The 15,408-nt window shown below is 37.0% G+C and overlaps 1 protein-coding gene across 1 annotated transcript in view; it reads right to left on the bottom strand.

Moving 5' to 3' along the window:
• Nucleotides 1-14,793, bottom strand: part of LOC140236612 (Golgi resident protein GCP60-like) — a 38,185-nt gene extending 23,392 nt beyond the window's left edge. Inside the window, exon 1 of the mRNA XM_072316536.1 lies at nt 14,625-14,793. Coding sequence (XP_072172637.1) covers nt 14,625-14,793 — 169 coding nt within the window. The remainder of the gene's footprint in view (nt 1-14,624) is intronic.
• Nucleotides 14,794-15,408: the final 615 nt, after the last annotated feature.

Raw genomic sequence — 15,408 nt, forward strand, 5'->3', positions numbered from 1 at the left:
ACTAAGTCAGATAAATTCTGCAGTGTGTTATCTTGACTCTCCACTTTACACAGCTACATCATGTACTTCATGGTATGGCAAAATACAGATTAACTAGTGATGAAAACCAGATTTTGAATGAAAGACATATAATGCCATAATTGTTCAGAATTTTGTGGACTCATCGTTATGCCAGATTTTCTCAGCATATGACCATTAGTTTACAAGTTTAATAAAGCAATACCCTACAAGTCACCTGTGTACAGTACCTCACACCAGAAAGACCCCAATCTTTAAATATTATGAAATATTCCTTCTCTGGCACAGCTCTTGTGCATCCCAAACCAGTAGCAGTTAGGTTTGTTAAATGTTTACAAACAATTTATAAATACCAATCAAACCATACATACATGGAGGGTTACCTCTTTCCACATAATCAAAAAAGGTGATTCCCCCCCCCCCCCCAAAAAAAAAAAAAAAAATATATATATATATATATATATAATAATAATAGTAACAATAATGATAACAACAATACACAAAAACAAAATAAAACAACCTAGCCACTTTCTGGTTTATTTGTGACAGGAACTTTAATAGTCACATCCTTTCTAAATCCAGCTTCCCTCTTTACTATAAATCGCTTTCAGCAGGTTTTGCTATTCATTTTACCATTAAAACAATCAAACAGAGTACTTATTTCCAGAACATGTTAGTGAAAAAAAAAATACTCGGGAACATATTCCCAAAAAAGAGGCAGCAAGCACTATTCAACACCAAGACTGCAACATATCAGTCATTATGATCATATGAAAGAAACACATCAAACATAAGTAAACAAATGCTTGTCAACAAAATAAAAAATTGGCATGTACGCCTGTCTGTTGAGGCAGTGACATGCCTAAATTTTTTTGATAGCTACATTGTACATACAACTTTGTACAAGACAAAACTGTGCTGGTTGAGTACACAGCATCAAGTACCATTCATTTGTGTTAAATGTGCTATTTGATTATTTAAGATTTTGTTTATAAAATTAAACATGTTGCATTGCCACAAATAATAAGTGGAAGTTGTTTTTAATGCAAAATTTGTAAACCAATTATGAAAGTGGAAATAAATGAAATGAAAAATGAAATGAATAATCAACTAAGTCGAAGGTCTTTTCAAATCCTCTTTATATTCTATTGATTTTAATCCCTCATAAGTCGAATTTTCTCTAAGTTGAAGTTATTTCTTCATTACAAATAGATTCGACTTAGGGAAGGTTGACTGTAATTGCCAATGACTAAACAGAAATGAGTAAAATACTTACTACATAATGGAAGCCATGTAAATGCATACAATAATTGTCATAATGCTCTCATCTCATCTTTCACTGATCACAGCAAAGATGCTACACACAGCCTTTACTACACTTAGAGTGCCAACGCGCTTTCTTGATAGTTGGCACGATCCATACAGAAATGTGTCTTGAATAGGGCTTACATTGCATTGAAATGAAGAAGATGCATTCAATACATATATTACTTCTTATCACAATCTTGGATCCAAACATGAATATTAATAACTATCTCCTACTTAAATATGCCAACACACACAAACACACACACAGAGTACAGTAAGTATTCAGTCAAGATAACATTCATGGGCGCAAGTGACCAAAGCAATGAGTGGGCCATCATTGTAAATTGATTTAAGATCTCCCACTCACCTCATGCCTTCGGTATATAACCTTCCTCCTAATGACTCAAGAAGATGACACAAAAGCCTTTGTGCAAGATGCCTACGTGAGATTAAGACGCTGAGCTCTAGCATCTGCAGTGACAGGCTCTAACTCCTGGCTACGCTCTCACAACCATGAGCATGGCTCATGTCAGTATCCTTTCAAAATAAGCTGGTATGAGTCCGAATCGCCAATATAAATCCAGACAAGCTGGTATATGGAGATCGCAGCAGAGCCAGCCTACCACAATACAATCTACCCACAGGAAACAAGCATATGTCCCGTTGGAGCGACACAGGCTTGCATATCAGGTCGCTGAGCTGATGGAAATGTTAATGAACCAGGAGGCAATATCAGCAGGCAGGCTAGCAGGAGAGAGTGAGAGCTCTACCATGTCTGCATGTGTATGGTACAAGTAAAGGTCTTCATCCACAAGCGTAGCAAAGGGCAATCCCATAGCATCGTAGGGGTGTAACGGTAGGTCATGATTTGAGGGACTGCTGTACGCACAGGATGAGTGCACATATGTAAATGCATCACAAGAGAATTTTCCAGGCAACAAAGATTATAAGATCATTGTTTACACTGGAAAGCTTTCCCCCATATAACACTCCCCTGACCCCCCCCCCCCCCCCCCTTCCCGAGCAAATATGCACTAATGAGTTATGCTGCTTTATTTACTTAGTCTGGCATTAACGCTTGTGCCATTCAGAGTACTTTACAAGACCAATATGGAATCACACTGAATGCCTAATCAAACCCCTACCAAACAGGAATAAACTCTATCTTTTCATGCTATCTTTTGTCTAACATTTGTGAAATACTACTGTATAAAAGCCTTGTGTGCTGTAACTTTGTATAATGAGTACCGGTATTGGGAGGATTCAATACGCACATTTCTCCACAATTATCAAACTCTGCGAGTCTAGGTGCCTGCTCTATCCATAAAAATTTGTGTTTTCAACATTCTAACATATAAATTATAGGAATAAATTAAAATTTTCCCTGAAGTTAGTACGATTGCCTGGTACTATTAATTGTTCCATGATTCAAAATCTTGTATTCAAAGTTTTGTCAAAGCAGATCTAAGAAACTCTAAGTGATACATTAGGAGTTTGAGCCTACATTTTCATGCTCAAAAAAGAGTGAACTACATGTAATATTACTGAGTGAAAGTAATTTTCCATCTTGCAGTGAAAGTAATAGTAAAATTGAAAATGGCAGGTAACTGGGTATGCTTTAGAAATATCCAACCTGAAATTGTCAGAGGATACATTACTATTTGAATTTGGTTGTGCTTGTGACAGGTAACCATCTTTCTACCTGCAAGCTGAACTTACAAGATGAGAGCTGGAATGTTTTTGAAACAACACCTAGATTGGCACGCATGCAACTGAGTATTGCACTGAAACGAATAAGAGAACTTATTACGATGGAATGACTGTGAATTGCTGGAGTGAGCCATGGCCAAGCCCCTGTAACTGTTTACAGAAAAAAAAAAAGACAAATTGTGTGGCTTGGCCAAGGCCAATCTTTGGTGTAAACAGGGTATTGGAGAGGAAGTTCAGCACACGAGGAGCACACGAGGACAAATATGATTCAATCAATCAGAGCATAAGAATAGGTCGAAAGCAAAAACAGGTAATTTTTCAAAGTTTTTGAAGTAAGGTCACCATCAAATAAAGAAAAATTCAATCTTTTCAATACTACACTTGCTACATAGCAAAAAAAAAAAAAAATCTTCAAATATAAAATGATTGCACATTTCTTACACTGTACATTATCAATATTACATATATCTTTCATTATTTTCTTTGTGTTTTTGTCAGATTCAGTATCAAATATCCCAAGTTGATAAAAATACATATTGCAGTTTAGGCATGAAATCTTCAAATGTACATCTTGAGAGGAGATATGCACATAAAAAGATTACCATTTTCATTATTTCACAAAAATATCTTCCTGTCCATATATCCACTGAGAAAAAAAAATGAACATATCCATTCTGCTCAAATTTACATTTCTTTGGATATGCAGATGAAATTTGTCATACTACATGTACATGTATTTCAGGGTGATTATGCAGTTTTACTTTTGTCAATGAAATGCTTCTATATACATCTATTCCACTCAAATTTTCAATGGGTTAAAAGATAACGACAGCATGCTTCAGAAATATATTTTGAAAAAATCATATTTACATGAATCTACAGCTCTGAAATTTAGACAGAACTTACAATTTTGTAGATACTATATTGAACCTTAAAGTTTGCTACTTCAAGATGTTAATCCTTAGTATTTGGCCAAGATTACCTTTTATTCAGATCTTTTGGTTTCTTTTGAGTGATTAGGCTCTTTATTACAGTGCACAAGCTGTAGGTTATTCCCATGCTCTTTGGAGTTTAATAAGAGGAAAATAATTTTTAACCTCTCAGATGATTATAATGTAAAGTGCAAGTGAATATTCACATTCACATGAAACCCTTTTATTCATCATATTTATAATTGCCTATTGCAGAAGAGTAAAAATCACTTTACAGGCATATCAAATTTCTTGTTCACTGGAACAAGACTGTAGTACAGACACTGCCATGTAAACTAGACTCGAGTAAAAGACTGTATCAAAGTTAAATGGAACAACAGCATGGAGACAGGTCCAGGGCACAGTAATTTTCACTATTAAACTGTACGCAACACAGGTTAAGAAAAAAACAAACAAACAAACAAACAAACATTTCTCCAGATACCTGTACAAGATATCAACTTGAAAATTACTTTTTACTAAGGGGAGAGAATTCAATGAAAGTACTACAAAACAAAAAGACAAGCACTTTACCAGTCATGCATGTATAATGTGTGTGAAGGGATATTCAAGGGCAGCTTGAGTTATATGATTGCCCAACAAAACATCACACGATCCACTGACACCCCAGTTTTACTCCACTTTCAGCTGATGACATATTACCCTAGAGCTGATACAGTGGAGGTATTGCAAAATGACTGACAGAAAGATGTATACCAATATGATACAGTGACTGACAAACCAAATAATGCAATCAAGAAATTTTATGTCTGAAGTCAATCAATGCTTTCTATGTTTTAAAGGTTGACAGAGTACGCTGTGATTGACATTTATTGTAAGTATCAATCCCTATTAATACAAGCTGATGAAAAACAAAATTGCTATCAAAACTAATGTGACACTTGTCTTCGATGATCACATAATACAGGCATAAATGAGGCCTGGGCGTGTTAGTTACATTCGAGAGTGTGCAAGTTAAAGGGATAGTACATAGTTTTGGTTGAGACCTAATTTTGGCTTTCTAACATTTTTTGGTGAGATAATGAGAAACCTCTTATGAAATATGAAAGAACATGTAATTCCATGTGGAATTCAATGTTTATTTGATGAAAACTGGTTTTGAAATGGCCCGAGATATCCAAAACAGAGCGATTCTAATAAGTGTGGGACCCACACTTTTTTTTTTTTTTTACAATCGCTTTGTTTTACTTTGTTTTTGGATGTTTCAGTCATGCCAAACCCGATTTTCATCAAATAAACTTTGAATTCCTCTTAAAATGGTATGTTCTGTACTATTTCATAAGTGTTTTCTCGGTATCACACAAAAAGTTAAAAGCCCAATTCTCATCTCCACCAATACTGTACCATCCCTTTAAGGTGTGACATGTTGGCCCATGTACATTCTACCGAGTTTCATCTAGTATTCGGATGAATTGATTTCTGATCTGTTGTAATATGGACAGTCACTTGATTGGAATAAAGGTATTATTTACAAGTCCTCCTAATTAAGTGGTGGTGATTGCAGTCGTCATGGATAATACTGTGCAAGCAACAAAGCACTCAGATTTCACTAACTATATACTGTAATCTGCTTGTCATCAAGCAGATTCTACTACTCTAAAGTAATCTGCTTCCAATCAACGGAGTCACTTGCATAATTATAATTTATGGACATGGTTTTCACGTACATGACAATTCACAATGCACATCATATTGACAGATGCATAGGAAGTAGATGACGGACAAAAACAGATTCAGTACTGACATGAGGGATGCATAGAAAGTAGTAGAAGGACAAGCAGATCCCATACCTGGTCCTGAAAAGAGCATGAAATTTTGAGCCATTGGGGTACTGCTATTTCAAACTTCAATTTTCAGACATTCCTAAAAATGATTTAAATGTACCAAGTCCAAATAAGAGACATGTCTGCAATCTGGAAAAAAAAATAGAGGGCAATATACAATATGTATGTCTCCATTTTCCCTTCCCAACTCATGAACCATTTTGTCACTGGGGCACTTACATACCAATGGGACCCACTGCACTAGATTTCACCATTTTCCCACCCAAATTCTTTACCTTATTACCTAATTTCTAAAGAAATCAAAATCCTGTCCTCAGAAACTGCAATGGGTCAGTGTACCCATTTGAATGAGACAATAATATCCTCTTATTCTCCTTTTAAGAATGACATGGTCAAAGTTCACAAGGATCTTATTTTCACAGGGACTACTTACTCTCAGAGAAAAAAGTGCATCGTTAGAAAAACCTCAATGTTGCTGTGAAGGTTGCTTAGCAACTGTGTCAAAAGCATTCAAAACATGGCTGGAAAAATTGCACTCCGAAGCGTGACTTTCCTATCAACTTTTCGTTAAGATAGCAGTCAAGATTTGTGGAGTGACCCTTTATCACAGAAAACTCACTTATTTTATCACATGACTTTCGCTCTTTATCAAAAGCATTTTCCAATGCGCTGACAGATAAAGTTCCTTGACCTGAAATACATGAAAATGTACATAAACTCTGGTTTGGTAAAACCATCAAAGTGAACTGCTTCAACATCAGAGCTTATAAAGGAAATCAAAGCCCAGGTATAAATGTGGATTGAGTAAAAGCAGCAACATTAAGTAGAACAAATCAGTGAAAGTTTGAGGAAAACTGGACAATCAATTCAAAAGTTATGAATTTGTTAATGTTTCTGCGCCATCATTGCTTGATAAAAAGACTATTACAGTTCATGATAAAATTTTGGACTATAACTTTTTAACCAACTGTCTGATTTTCCTAAAACTTTTACTGATGCATTCTACTGATATTGCTGCTTTCACTTAATCCACATGTATATTTAGACTTTGGTTTCCTTTAACCAAGAATACAATACTTGGAATCCCTCTCTGCAGGGCAATAATACATGTACATAGTATATGTCTTCATGTTTACATGTTGATAATTGATGCCTGGTGTCTCAAGCAGAATCACATCCCTAGGCTGGCACTCACTGGATCAGCAGACTCCTCAGCTATTTAGGCTGAATATCAAGGAAGCAGACATTTCTGTTAATTTTGCACTCAGATAAGTTAGTGCAAAAGTAAGGGACACTTGAACATTTTGACAGATATTGACATCTATTGTTGTAAATTGTATGTACTGAAATACTTTCATTTGTAAGATTATAATCAGTGTTGTTGAACATCTATTGTATTAAATTGTAAGTATAGAAATACTTTCATTTGTAAGATTTGAAGCAAAGTGAATTGGCAGAGTGTTCAAATAAATCAAAAGAAAGTGTTCATTTGTCCAATATGGCTTGTAATTTCACAAAGTTGAAAATATTTTCTGCATGAGGAAAGCAAAGATATTTTCAGAAGCTTGTGGTAAAGTTCCACTGATGAAATGTTATTCTGTAAGCTCCAAGCTTGTCAGAAATATGCTTTGACGATACCTCCTTGCTCTGATACAACACTCAAGAGTATAAATGCATTGGTCGTAAATCATCAACTTTTTAAATCATCAGTTTTTGAAAATTGACTCTACAGTGCAAACAAGCTGGATTTGAAGTTAACCTGCCCCTAACCTCTTCCCCCTGGAAAAAAAAAAAAAAAAAAAAAAAAAATATATATATATATATATATATATATATATATTATAATCGGTAAACATTTCTCACTTTGCAAACTATCAAGTTTCAAATTCATCCAGTACAATGAACCTTTTTCAGGCCCTCAGTTGCAAACATACCAATATTTACTAAGGAACATAGTAGTATATCATTTTCAGATTGGATTGTGCATAAAGAGACTAGGGTACAAGAACTGTCAAATACTGGATAGAGAGCTTGCCATAGTGAGACTGTATTAAAGGGTCTAGAGATATACAAAAACCTCATTCTTGAAACCAGAACCAGCCACAGTAAACTAATGTACTAGTAGTTGAACTAATCGTGTATGCCCTCCAAGTGAGAAAACTTTGAATGAAACTATCATTTGAAGCACATGTGTAAGTCAAGCCCTCAGCATTTTCTATAACAAAGAACAAAGTACTGACATCATCTTTGGACACACAAAAATGTTCTTTTTAAATGGTTTTCTTCCATTTGCAGTAGCCTGTTATTTTCCCTCAAATCAATGAAATGCTGTTCTTATTGTCTAAACATTACCTCTTAGTATGCATGTTTAATGCATTTTTCAGCAACAGATCCCTGACTCTACATACATCTAATGGTATGTGGTGCATGATTTCGCTCTCCTCAATATATGTGTATGCTAGCATTATCTTGATTAGCCGCAATCAACTGCACCGTAAAAGCAACCAACAATCTCATCATGTACCATTAAAGCTAAACTTGTCTAAAAGTCTCCCTTGCTGTATAGTTACTGAAAGAAAAGCAATTGTAGGGCCATTATAAGAGACACAGTCAAGCCATCAGCAAAGAGCAAGCCCCAGCAAGAAAATTTAAAGGACAAGTTCACATTCATTAACATAAGGATTGAGAGAATGTAGCAATATTAGTAGAATACCTCATTGAAAGTTTGAGGAAAATCGGACAATCCGTTCAAAAGTTATGAATTTTTGAAGTTTTTGTGCATTCACCGCTGGATGAGAGGACTACTGCAGTGTATGATGTCACATGCGTACAATATCAGGAAAATATAAAAAGAATTTCACAAAATTTCATCTTTTAAAAAAAGTACACATTCCCTCGACTCGTTACTGACATATGTTATGGGTAATATTATTCCCATTGCCATTAGAAAGAGGAAAGTCAAGTGCTCTTTTGTTATGCAAAAAAAAAAAAAGTGAAAATATGTTGAATTTTCTTTACATTATCTTTATACTGTTGTAATATGACATCACGAGCCTTAGTAGTCTCCTCATCCAGCGGATCCAACACAAAAATTTTAAAAATTCATAACTTTTGCATTGATTGTCCAATTTTCCTCAAACTTTCACCTATGTGTTCTACTAATATTGCTACATTCTTTCAATCCTTATGTTTATGAAGATGAACTTGTCCTTTAAGCTTAATTTCTTAGCTTACACCTGAGAATTACCAAATTTTGCTACTAGCGTTTGGTAGTGAAAACCACAACTAATCAGTCAAGCTCTGTTCCAAGAGGCTGGTGCACATACAATTACCCACTGACAGCTGATTGGCAAATCCAGCTATTTCATTACCGAGAGTAGAAATTATTGACTGAACTATTCAGTAGGGGTAGTGCAGCAGTTAAGCCTTTTCCCAGAGTATAAATGACTTGCAGATTTCATGCCCCTAAGGCTGTCATGCTCAAGAGCTGTTCATCTCACTTCACAACATTAAAGCCTGCAATAGCATTATGCTAACTTTTTTTTTCTGTACCTGCTATCAAACCATTAAGAGAGGGAGGCACAACCATTTTCCAAAATGATAGACTGTTATTTGAAAATATTTATGACTTTCATTTTAATAACACTTCAGAATTACATTTTTTTTTACTTTCAGACAAGTTTTGATGAAATATAGAGAAACTGATGTCTGCTAAGTACTAGTTTCCATACATACCCTTCTTCTCATATTCTGCTTTTTGCCAGATTTAAGATGAAATATACACTATAGAAGGTAGACGAAGAAATATTTCTTGTGCACCCTCCTTCATCAACATAAATGGACCTTAGCCCAATACTTAAAAGTTTGTCCACTGAATATCTCTCAACATTAATCCTTTCCTAATTGTACCACTAACCTGTTTAACCTACATTCACTGAATGAAATCATGATCCTCAATTAAAATTATACATCTTTTTCAATGTCTTACTAGGCCATCCATCAAAACTTGAGTAAACTTGTCGAGTGGGAAAAGAAATAGGACATGCTATTCTACCCTGAGAAACGTGTTGCCTTGTAAATCTGTTACCAATGATTCCTTGCACCCTGTACACACTATGTGCGGGCAGGTGTATAATAAACAAAAGTCACTGCAGACAGAGTACAAGCCCCATGGACACATGCTCGAAAATGTTAGAAGTGTGAAATATCTAGGAATTACCATCACATCAAACTTTATTTGGTGAAATGACATCATAATGATCTGTTCTATCAAAGCCAATGAGATCCTTGTCTTCATCAGATGAAGCCTTGCAATCTCATCTTGCATACACGATGAACATTCGTCGGATCAATTGACTACGCCCACACTATCTGGGACATACTACTGTTTATTTAAGCAGTCAGCCAAGGCACTTGAGGCTGTACAGAGATTGCAACATGATTTGTAATGTGGCAATATTACAATAAATCTAGTTTCAGCAATTCTAGAGGAGTTGCACTGGCCCTCTCTCACAGACAGATGCTGAACTGCACGCCCAACAATGCTGTCCCATGAGATAACATAATCCCCCACAATCTAATTTTCAGTCTGCTTTGATCAAGGAACACTCAACAGCTTTGCCTACTCCCTCCAAGTCAAAGAAGAATTCACAGCCATTCATATCTGGTCCTAACCAGTAGAACTCTCTAGATCACTAAATTCCTTCCTGCTAAGGACCATAAAAGACTGGAATGGACACCAACGAAGGGGTTGAGGCCAACACCATTCAAGTGAATCAACACACTTGTGTCATAGGCCTGGGCACTGGAGACGTTGCAGAACACAGGTACATTTTTTTTTTCTAAATTCATGTACGTTTTTGTTTATATACATCAATTTGTCAGTTCACATGATTATTCTGATGATTATTTCTGCAATTACTAGCAAGTGACCTTTTTCCAAACACAACATTGAACTTTTAATACACCTTCCAGTACGTGAAAGTGACAGAATATTGAATAATCAACAAGTTGATTGTGGTTACTATTCATGGAAGGTGAAGAAGACAAGAAAAACAATCCCAGGACAGCATAGTGAAGGAGAAATATTTTTACTTTACTGTTTCAAATTAATAAGCAAATAATCAGCGTTGGTGAAGGTGATGGGACAAACTATCACTTCTATGGCGATCTGGATGTAGCTATCTTTCCGAAGCGCAGCTGAGGAAAGATAGCGTACACATTCAGATCGTCGAGGAAGTGATAGTTTGTCTCATTGCCTGAAACTAAAAGTTGATTATTTGCTTCATATTCCACATCTAGGGTCCTAGATATTCCATTTTATTCCACATCTGAAACAGTTTTAGCTATCTTTGGGTATCCTTTAGGGCTAGGGCTTAGGCTACATACACGTAGCTTACTTTTAAAGTAATCTACGTGTACGTAGCCTAAGCCCTAAGGCGCGCCTGGTAAACTAGGGACTGCTAGTGACGGAGAGCGACACCCAGCGACGGGGACTTATTGCGAGAAACAATGATTGTACTAGTGCGTCGCAGTATGCTTTTACTCCGTCGCCAATAGACGTATGCACGTAGATGACAAAACAATGAATTTGCTCCGCGCATCGCGGCACCAAAATAAAAGTGCATTGCACTGTGGACTATCATTTGACCTAGTTAAGTGATAGTCCACAGTGCAACGCACTTTTATTTCATGCATACTCATCTCGCATTAGGACTGTATGGACTGATCAGTAAAATAAAAGGGATTATATTCCACATACTAAGAACGTTGTAATAGGATTGGTCCAGAGCTGATCACGTGATGAAGCATAGTTTTGCCCATCACATCACCTGAGAAGAAAAGTTCGTTACACTCTATGTTGATAGTCCCTTTTGTTTCGCTGATCTCCACACAGTCCACACAGTCCTAACGCAAGATGAGTATGCGCAAAATAAAAGTGCGTTGCACTGTGGACTATCATGTGACCTAGGTCACTTGATAGTACACAGTGCAATGCACTTTCACTTCGGTGCCTCGCGGTGCACGCAGCAAATTCATTGTTTTGTCATCTACGTGGACACGTAGCCTAAGCCCTAAGAAGGATACCTAAAGACAGCTAAAACGGTTTCAGATGTGGAATAAAATGGGAATTTCTAGGACCCTAGATGTGGAATATAAAGCAAATAATCAACTTTTAGTTTCAGGCAATGAGACACTTTCTCGGCGATCTGAATGTGTATGCCATCTTTCCTCAGCTGCGCTTCGGAAAGATAGCTACATCCAGATCACCTCGGAAGTGATAGTTTGTCCCATCACCTTCATCAACGTTGATCATTTGCTTACGATCATCATCTAGAGTAACTACGGCAGTATGCGGCCTTACAGCCGTTCGCGGCAGGTACAGCATACACGGTAATATACCGCTAAACACAGCACTGCACTGAGTATGCACACTACACATATACTAACACACTAGCAATCAACAAAAACCAACCATTAAAATGGGCACGATCTCTGACGAAAGTGAAATTTTCTCACCTAAATGACAACATATCGCATCCAAAATGAAATTTTCTGTACTTCTTAACATAACAGTTAAGAAACAATGGTCCAAGAAACTGGATTTTTTGTGGTTTTCTGGATGTTCATGGATTTTGAAAACATATCCTCACGTAAAATAGAACTTTCGCGAACCGATGTGGGCCGCCATTTTTTCCGGAAAGTGGATGTTACCATCGAAAAAAATGAGAAAAACACGAGAAAGACATCAACAATACCGCCAGATTTGCGATCTTGTTTGCGGCCAATGCATGTGCGCCCGCTATTTTCACGTGCTTTCGCAATGGGAATTGGCGCTTACGCAATGTTCGCGAGACATGTGAAGGCGTTCAGCTACAGATCGCGGAGCACGCGCGTATTGCATAGGGATTGTACATCGTGCCGCAAGCAGAAATACTACGTCGCATATCGCCCTTATCGGCGAAAATTGTGCCGGGTTTTGCCCTGGTAAATCATGAAAACTGCGTTGGTCAATGGTAAATTTCTTTTATGAAAACAATTGCGTTAATTAATAATCTTGTCTATGATATATGAAATGATTGAAAATGATTTGCCTGATTTGTTTACAAGTTGGAAAAACCCTTAACAATGCTTAAACTGCCGCAAACGGGATATTTTACTCTAGAGTGTAACAAACTTTTCTTCTCAGGTGATGTGATGGGCAAAACTATGCTTAATCACGTGATCAGCTCTTGACCTATACATAGCAAGATTCTTAGTAGATCTACAACTTGTGTATGTGGAATATAATACACCTTGATTATACACAACCTGATTCAACTTCTTCAAGCACTGTTTGTCTGCTGATTCTAATAAAAGCTTTACTCAGTACTCATTTAGTAGTAGAACAATTTTTCATCAAGAACTCCTCAGCAGCACAGTAAATTTTAGATCAGTTCTAACTAGAGTAACTACAGCAGCCGTTCGCCGCAGGTACAGCATACACGGTAATATACCGCTAAACACAGCACTGCACTGTTACATGCACACTACACATATATACTAACACACTAGCAATCAACAAAAACCAACCGATAAAATGGGCACGATCTCTGATGAAAGTGAAATTTTTTCACCTAAATGACAACATATCGCATCCAAAATGAAATTTTCGGTACTTCTTAACATAACAGTTAAGAAACAATGGTCAAAAAAACTGGATATTTTCTCGTTTTCTCGATGTTCATGGATTTTGAAAACATATCCTCACGTAAAATAGAACTTTCGCGAGCCGATGTGGGCCGCCATTTTTTTCGGAAAGTGGATGTTACCATCGAAAAAAAATGAGAAAAACACGAGAAAGACATCAACAACACCGCCAGAACTGCGATCTTGTTTGCGGCCAATGCATGTACGCCCGCTATTTTCACGTGCTTTCGCAATGGGAATTGGCGCTTACGCAATGTTCGCGAGACATGTGAAGGCGTTCAGCGAAAGATCGCGGAGCACGCGCGTATTGCATAGGAATTGTACATCGTGCCGCAAGCAGAAATACTACGTCGCATATCGCCCTTATCGGCGAAAATTGTGCCGGGTTTTGCCCTGGTAAATCATGAAAACTGCGTTGGTCAGTGGTAAATTTCTTTTATGAAAACAATTGCGTTAATGAATAATCTCATCTATGATATATGAAATGGTTGAAAATAATTTGCCTGATTTGTTTACAAGTTGGAAAAACCCCTAACAATGCTTAAACTGCCGCAAACGGGATATTTTACTCTAGTAGTAGTGGCGTGCTCTATACCCATTGTCTACATGACAGTTGTCTTCATCATTCATGTACAAGCGATGTAGTGGTTGCTCTGTCATTACGCAATAATGAATTGATGCCATTGCCAACCAAAGTTAGCAACTTGGGCCACCAATAGAAACCAGAAAAGAATACAGAGATAAACTTTTTGCTAAAACATTGCCAATTGCAGCACGGATAAAATTATAAACGATGCCTACAGAAATCACACAGTCCCGATTTATTTGTCCTGTCTGCTTGGCAGTGCTTTAAATGACAAGCAAAGCAAGGCCTATATCATGCGATACACCAAATCTTGCTTTTACTGTAAACTTACCAGACATCTATAGGTCTACTAGACTAGTAGAGTAGTTACATGTGTAAAGTTAGGATATAGATTAACGTAGATATTCTAACTTAAGTGCAAAGCATGGCTTATAACACGGTTAGCAAGAGCGAACATGAATAACGACACGTGGGACTAGCGTGAATTCGTGACAACGCCAGAAACACCTTCGTCCCTTGCCACTTTAAAAAGCCTACCTTTGTAAAAAGTGAGACACAATTTATAGAGTTCATCTAAGGTGAATCCACTCTCCTTCAAAATATCGCCTGTTTTATCATCCGTTGCAGAAGAACCCTGAGATGAAGCGGCGTCATCGTCATCTACCAGCGGTGTGAGGCCGTCGGGTGAAACTCTGAAGTCCGACATGTTGATCTCCGCCACGTAGCAGGCGGTTACGATGTGCCGATATTCGCGATAATATGCCGGTATTGGTCATCAATGTAGAAGTTTGCAGTCGGAAGCTTTGCATGAGTGCACTGTTGATATGTTCTGCTGAACTTTTCACTGGCATATCACAAGATGCCACCTCCCACCCCCCCCCCCCCATTTTTTTTTCCTTCTTTCTTTCTTTTTAGTGGATGGACAAAAATAAAACAATGAGAGGTGTTAAATTACTCCACATCTGTGAAACATTAAAAGCACTTTCTATCAAATCGAGATTAGGGCCTACCGGGTACTCACTGCAAAATTTTGTATTTCACTCCGCAATTTACCATTGCTGGCTTTGTAAATGACAACTTGACAATGGCATAGGCATTGTTGCTCATAGTTAGACTTCAAGGATAAACATATATGGATATTCAAGCAATTAACTAATAAAAAATACTTTGTACATGTATCTGAAACCATATTTCATTCATTTCAGATGTTTAATGATTGGTCCGGCTCGGCTCACTGAAGAAGAAACGGAGAGAAAAAAAAAAAAAGATATAGATTTAACAGATCAGTAAAATTTGGAACAAATTCAGACAAGAGAAAACC

This window comes from Diadema setosum, chromosome 1 (genome assembly GCF_964275005.1).
Source record: "Diadema setosum chromosome 1, eeDiaSeto1, whole genome shotgun sequence".
In the NCBI taxonomy this organism is placed as follows: Eukaryota; Metazoa; Echinodermata; class Echinoidea; order Diadematoida; family Diadematidae; genus Diadema; species Diadema setosum.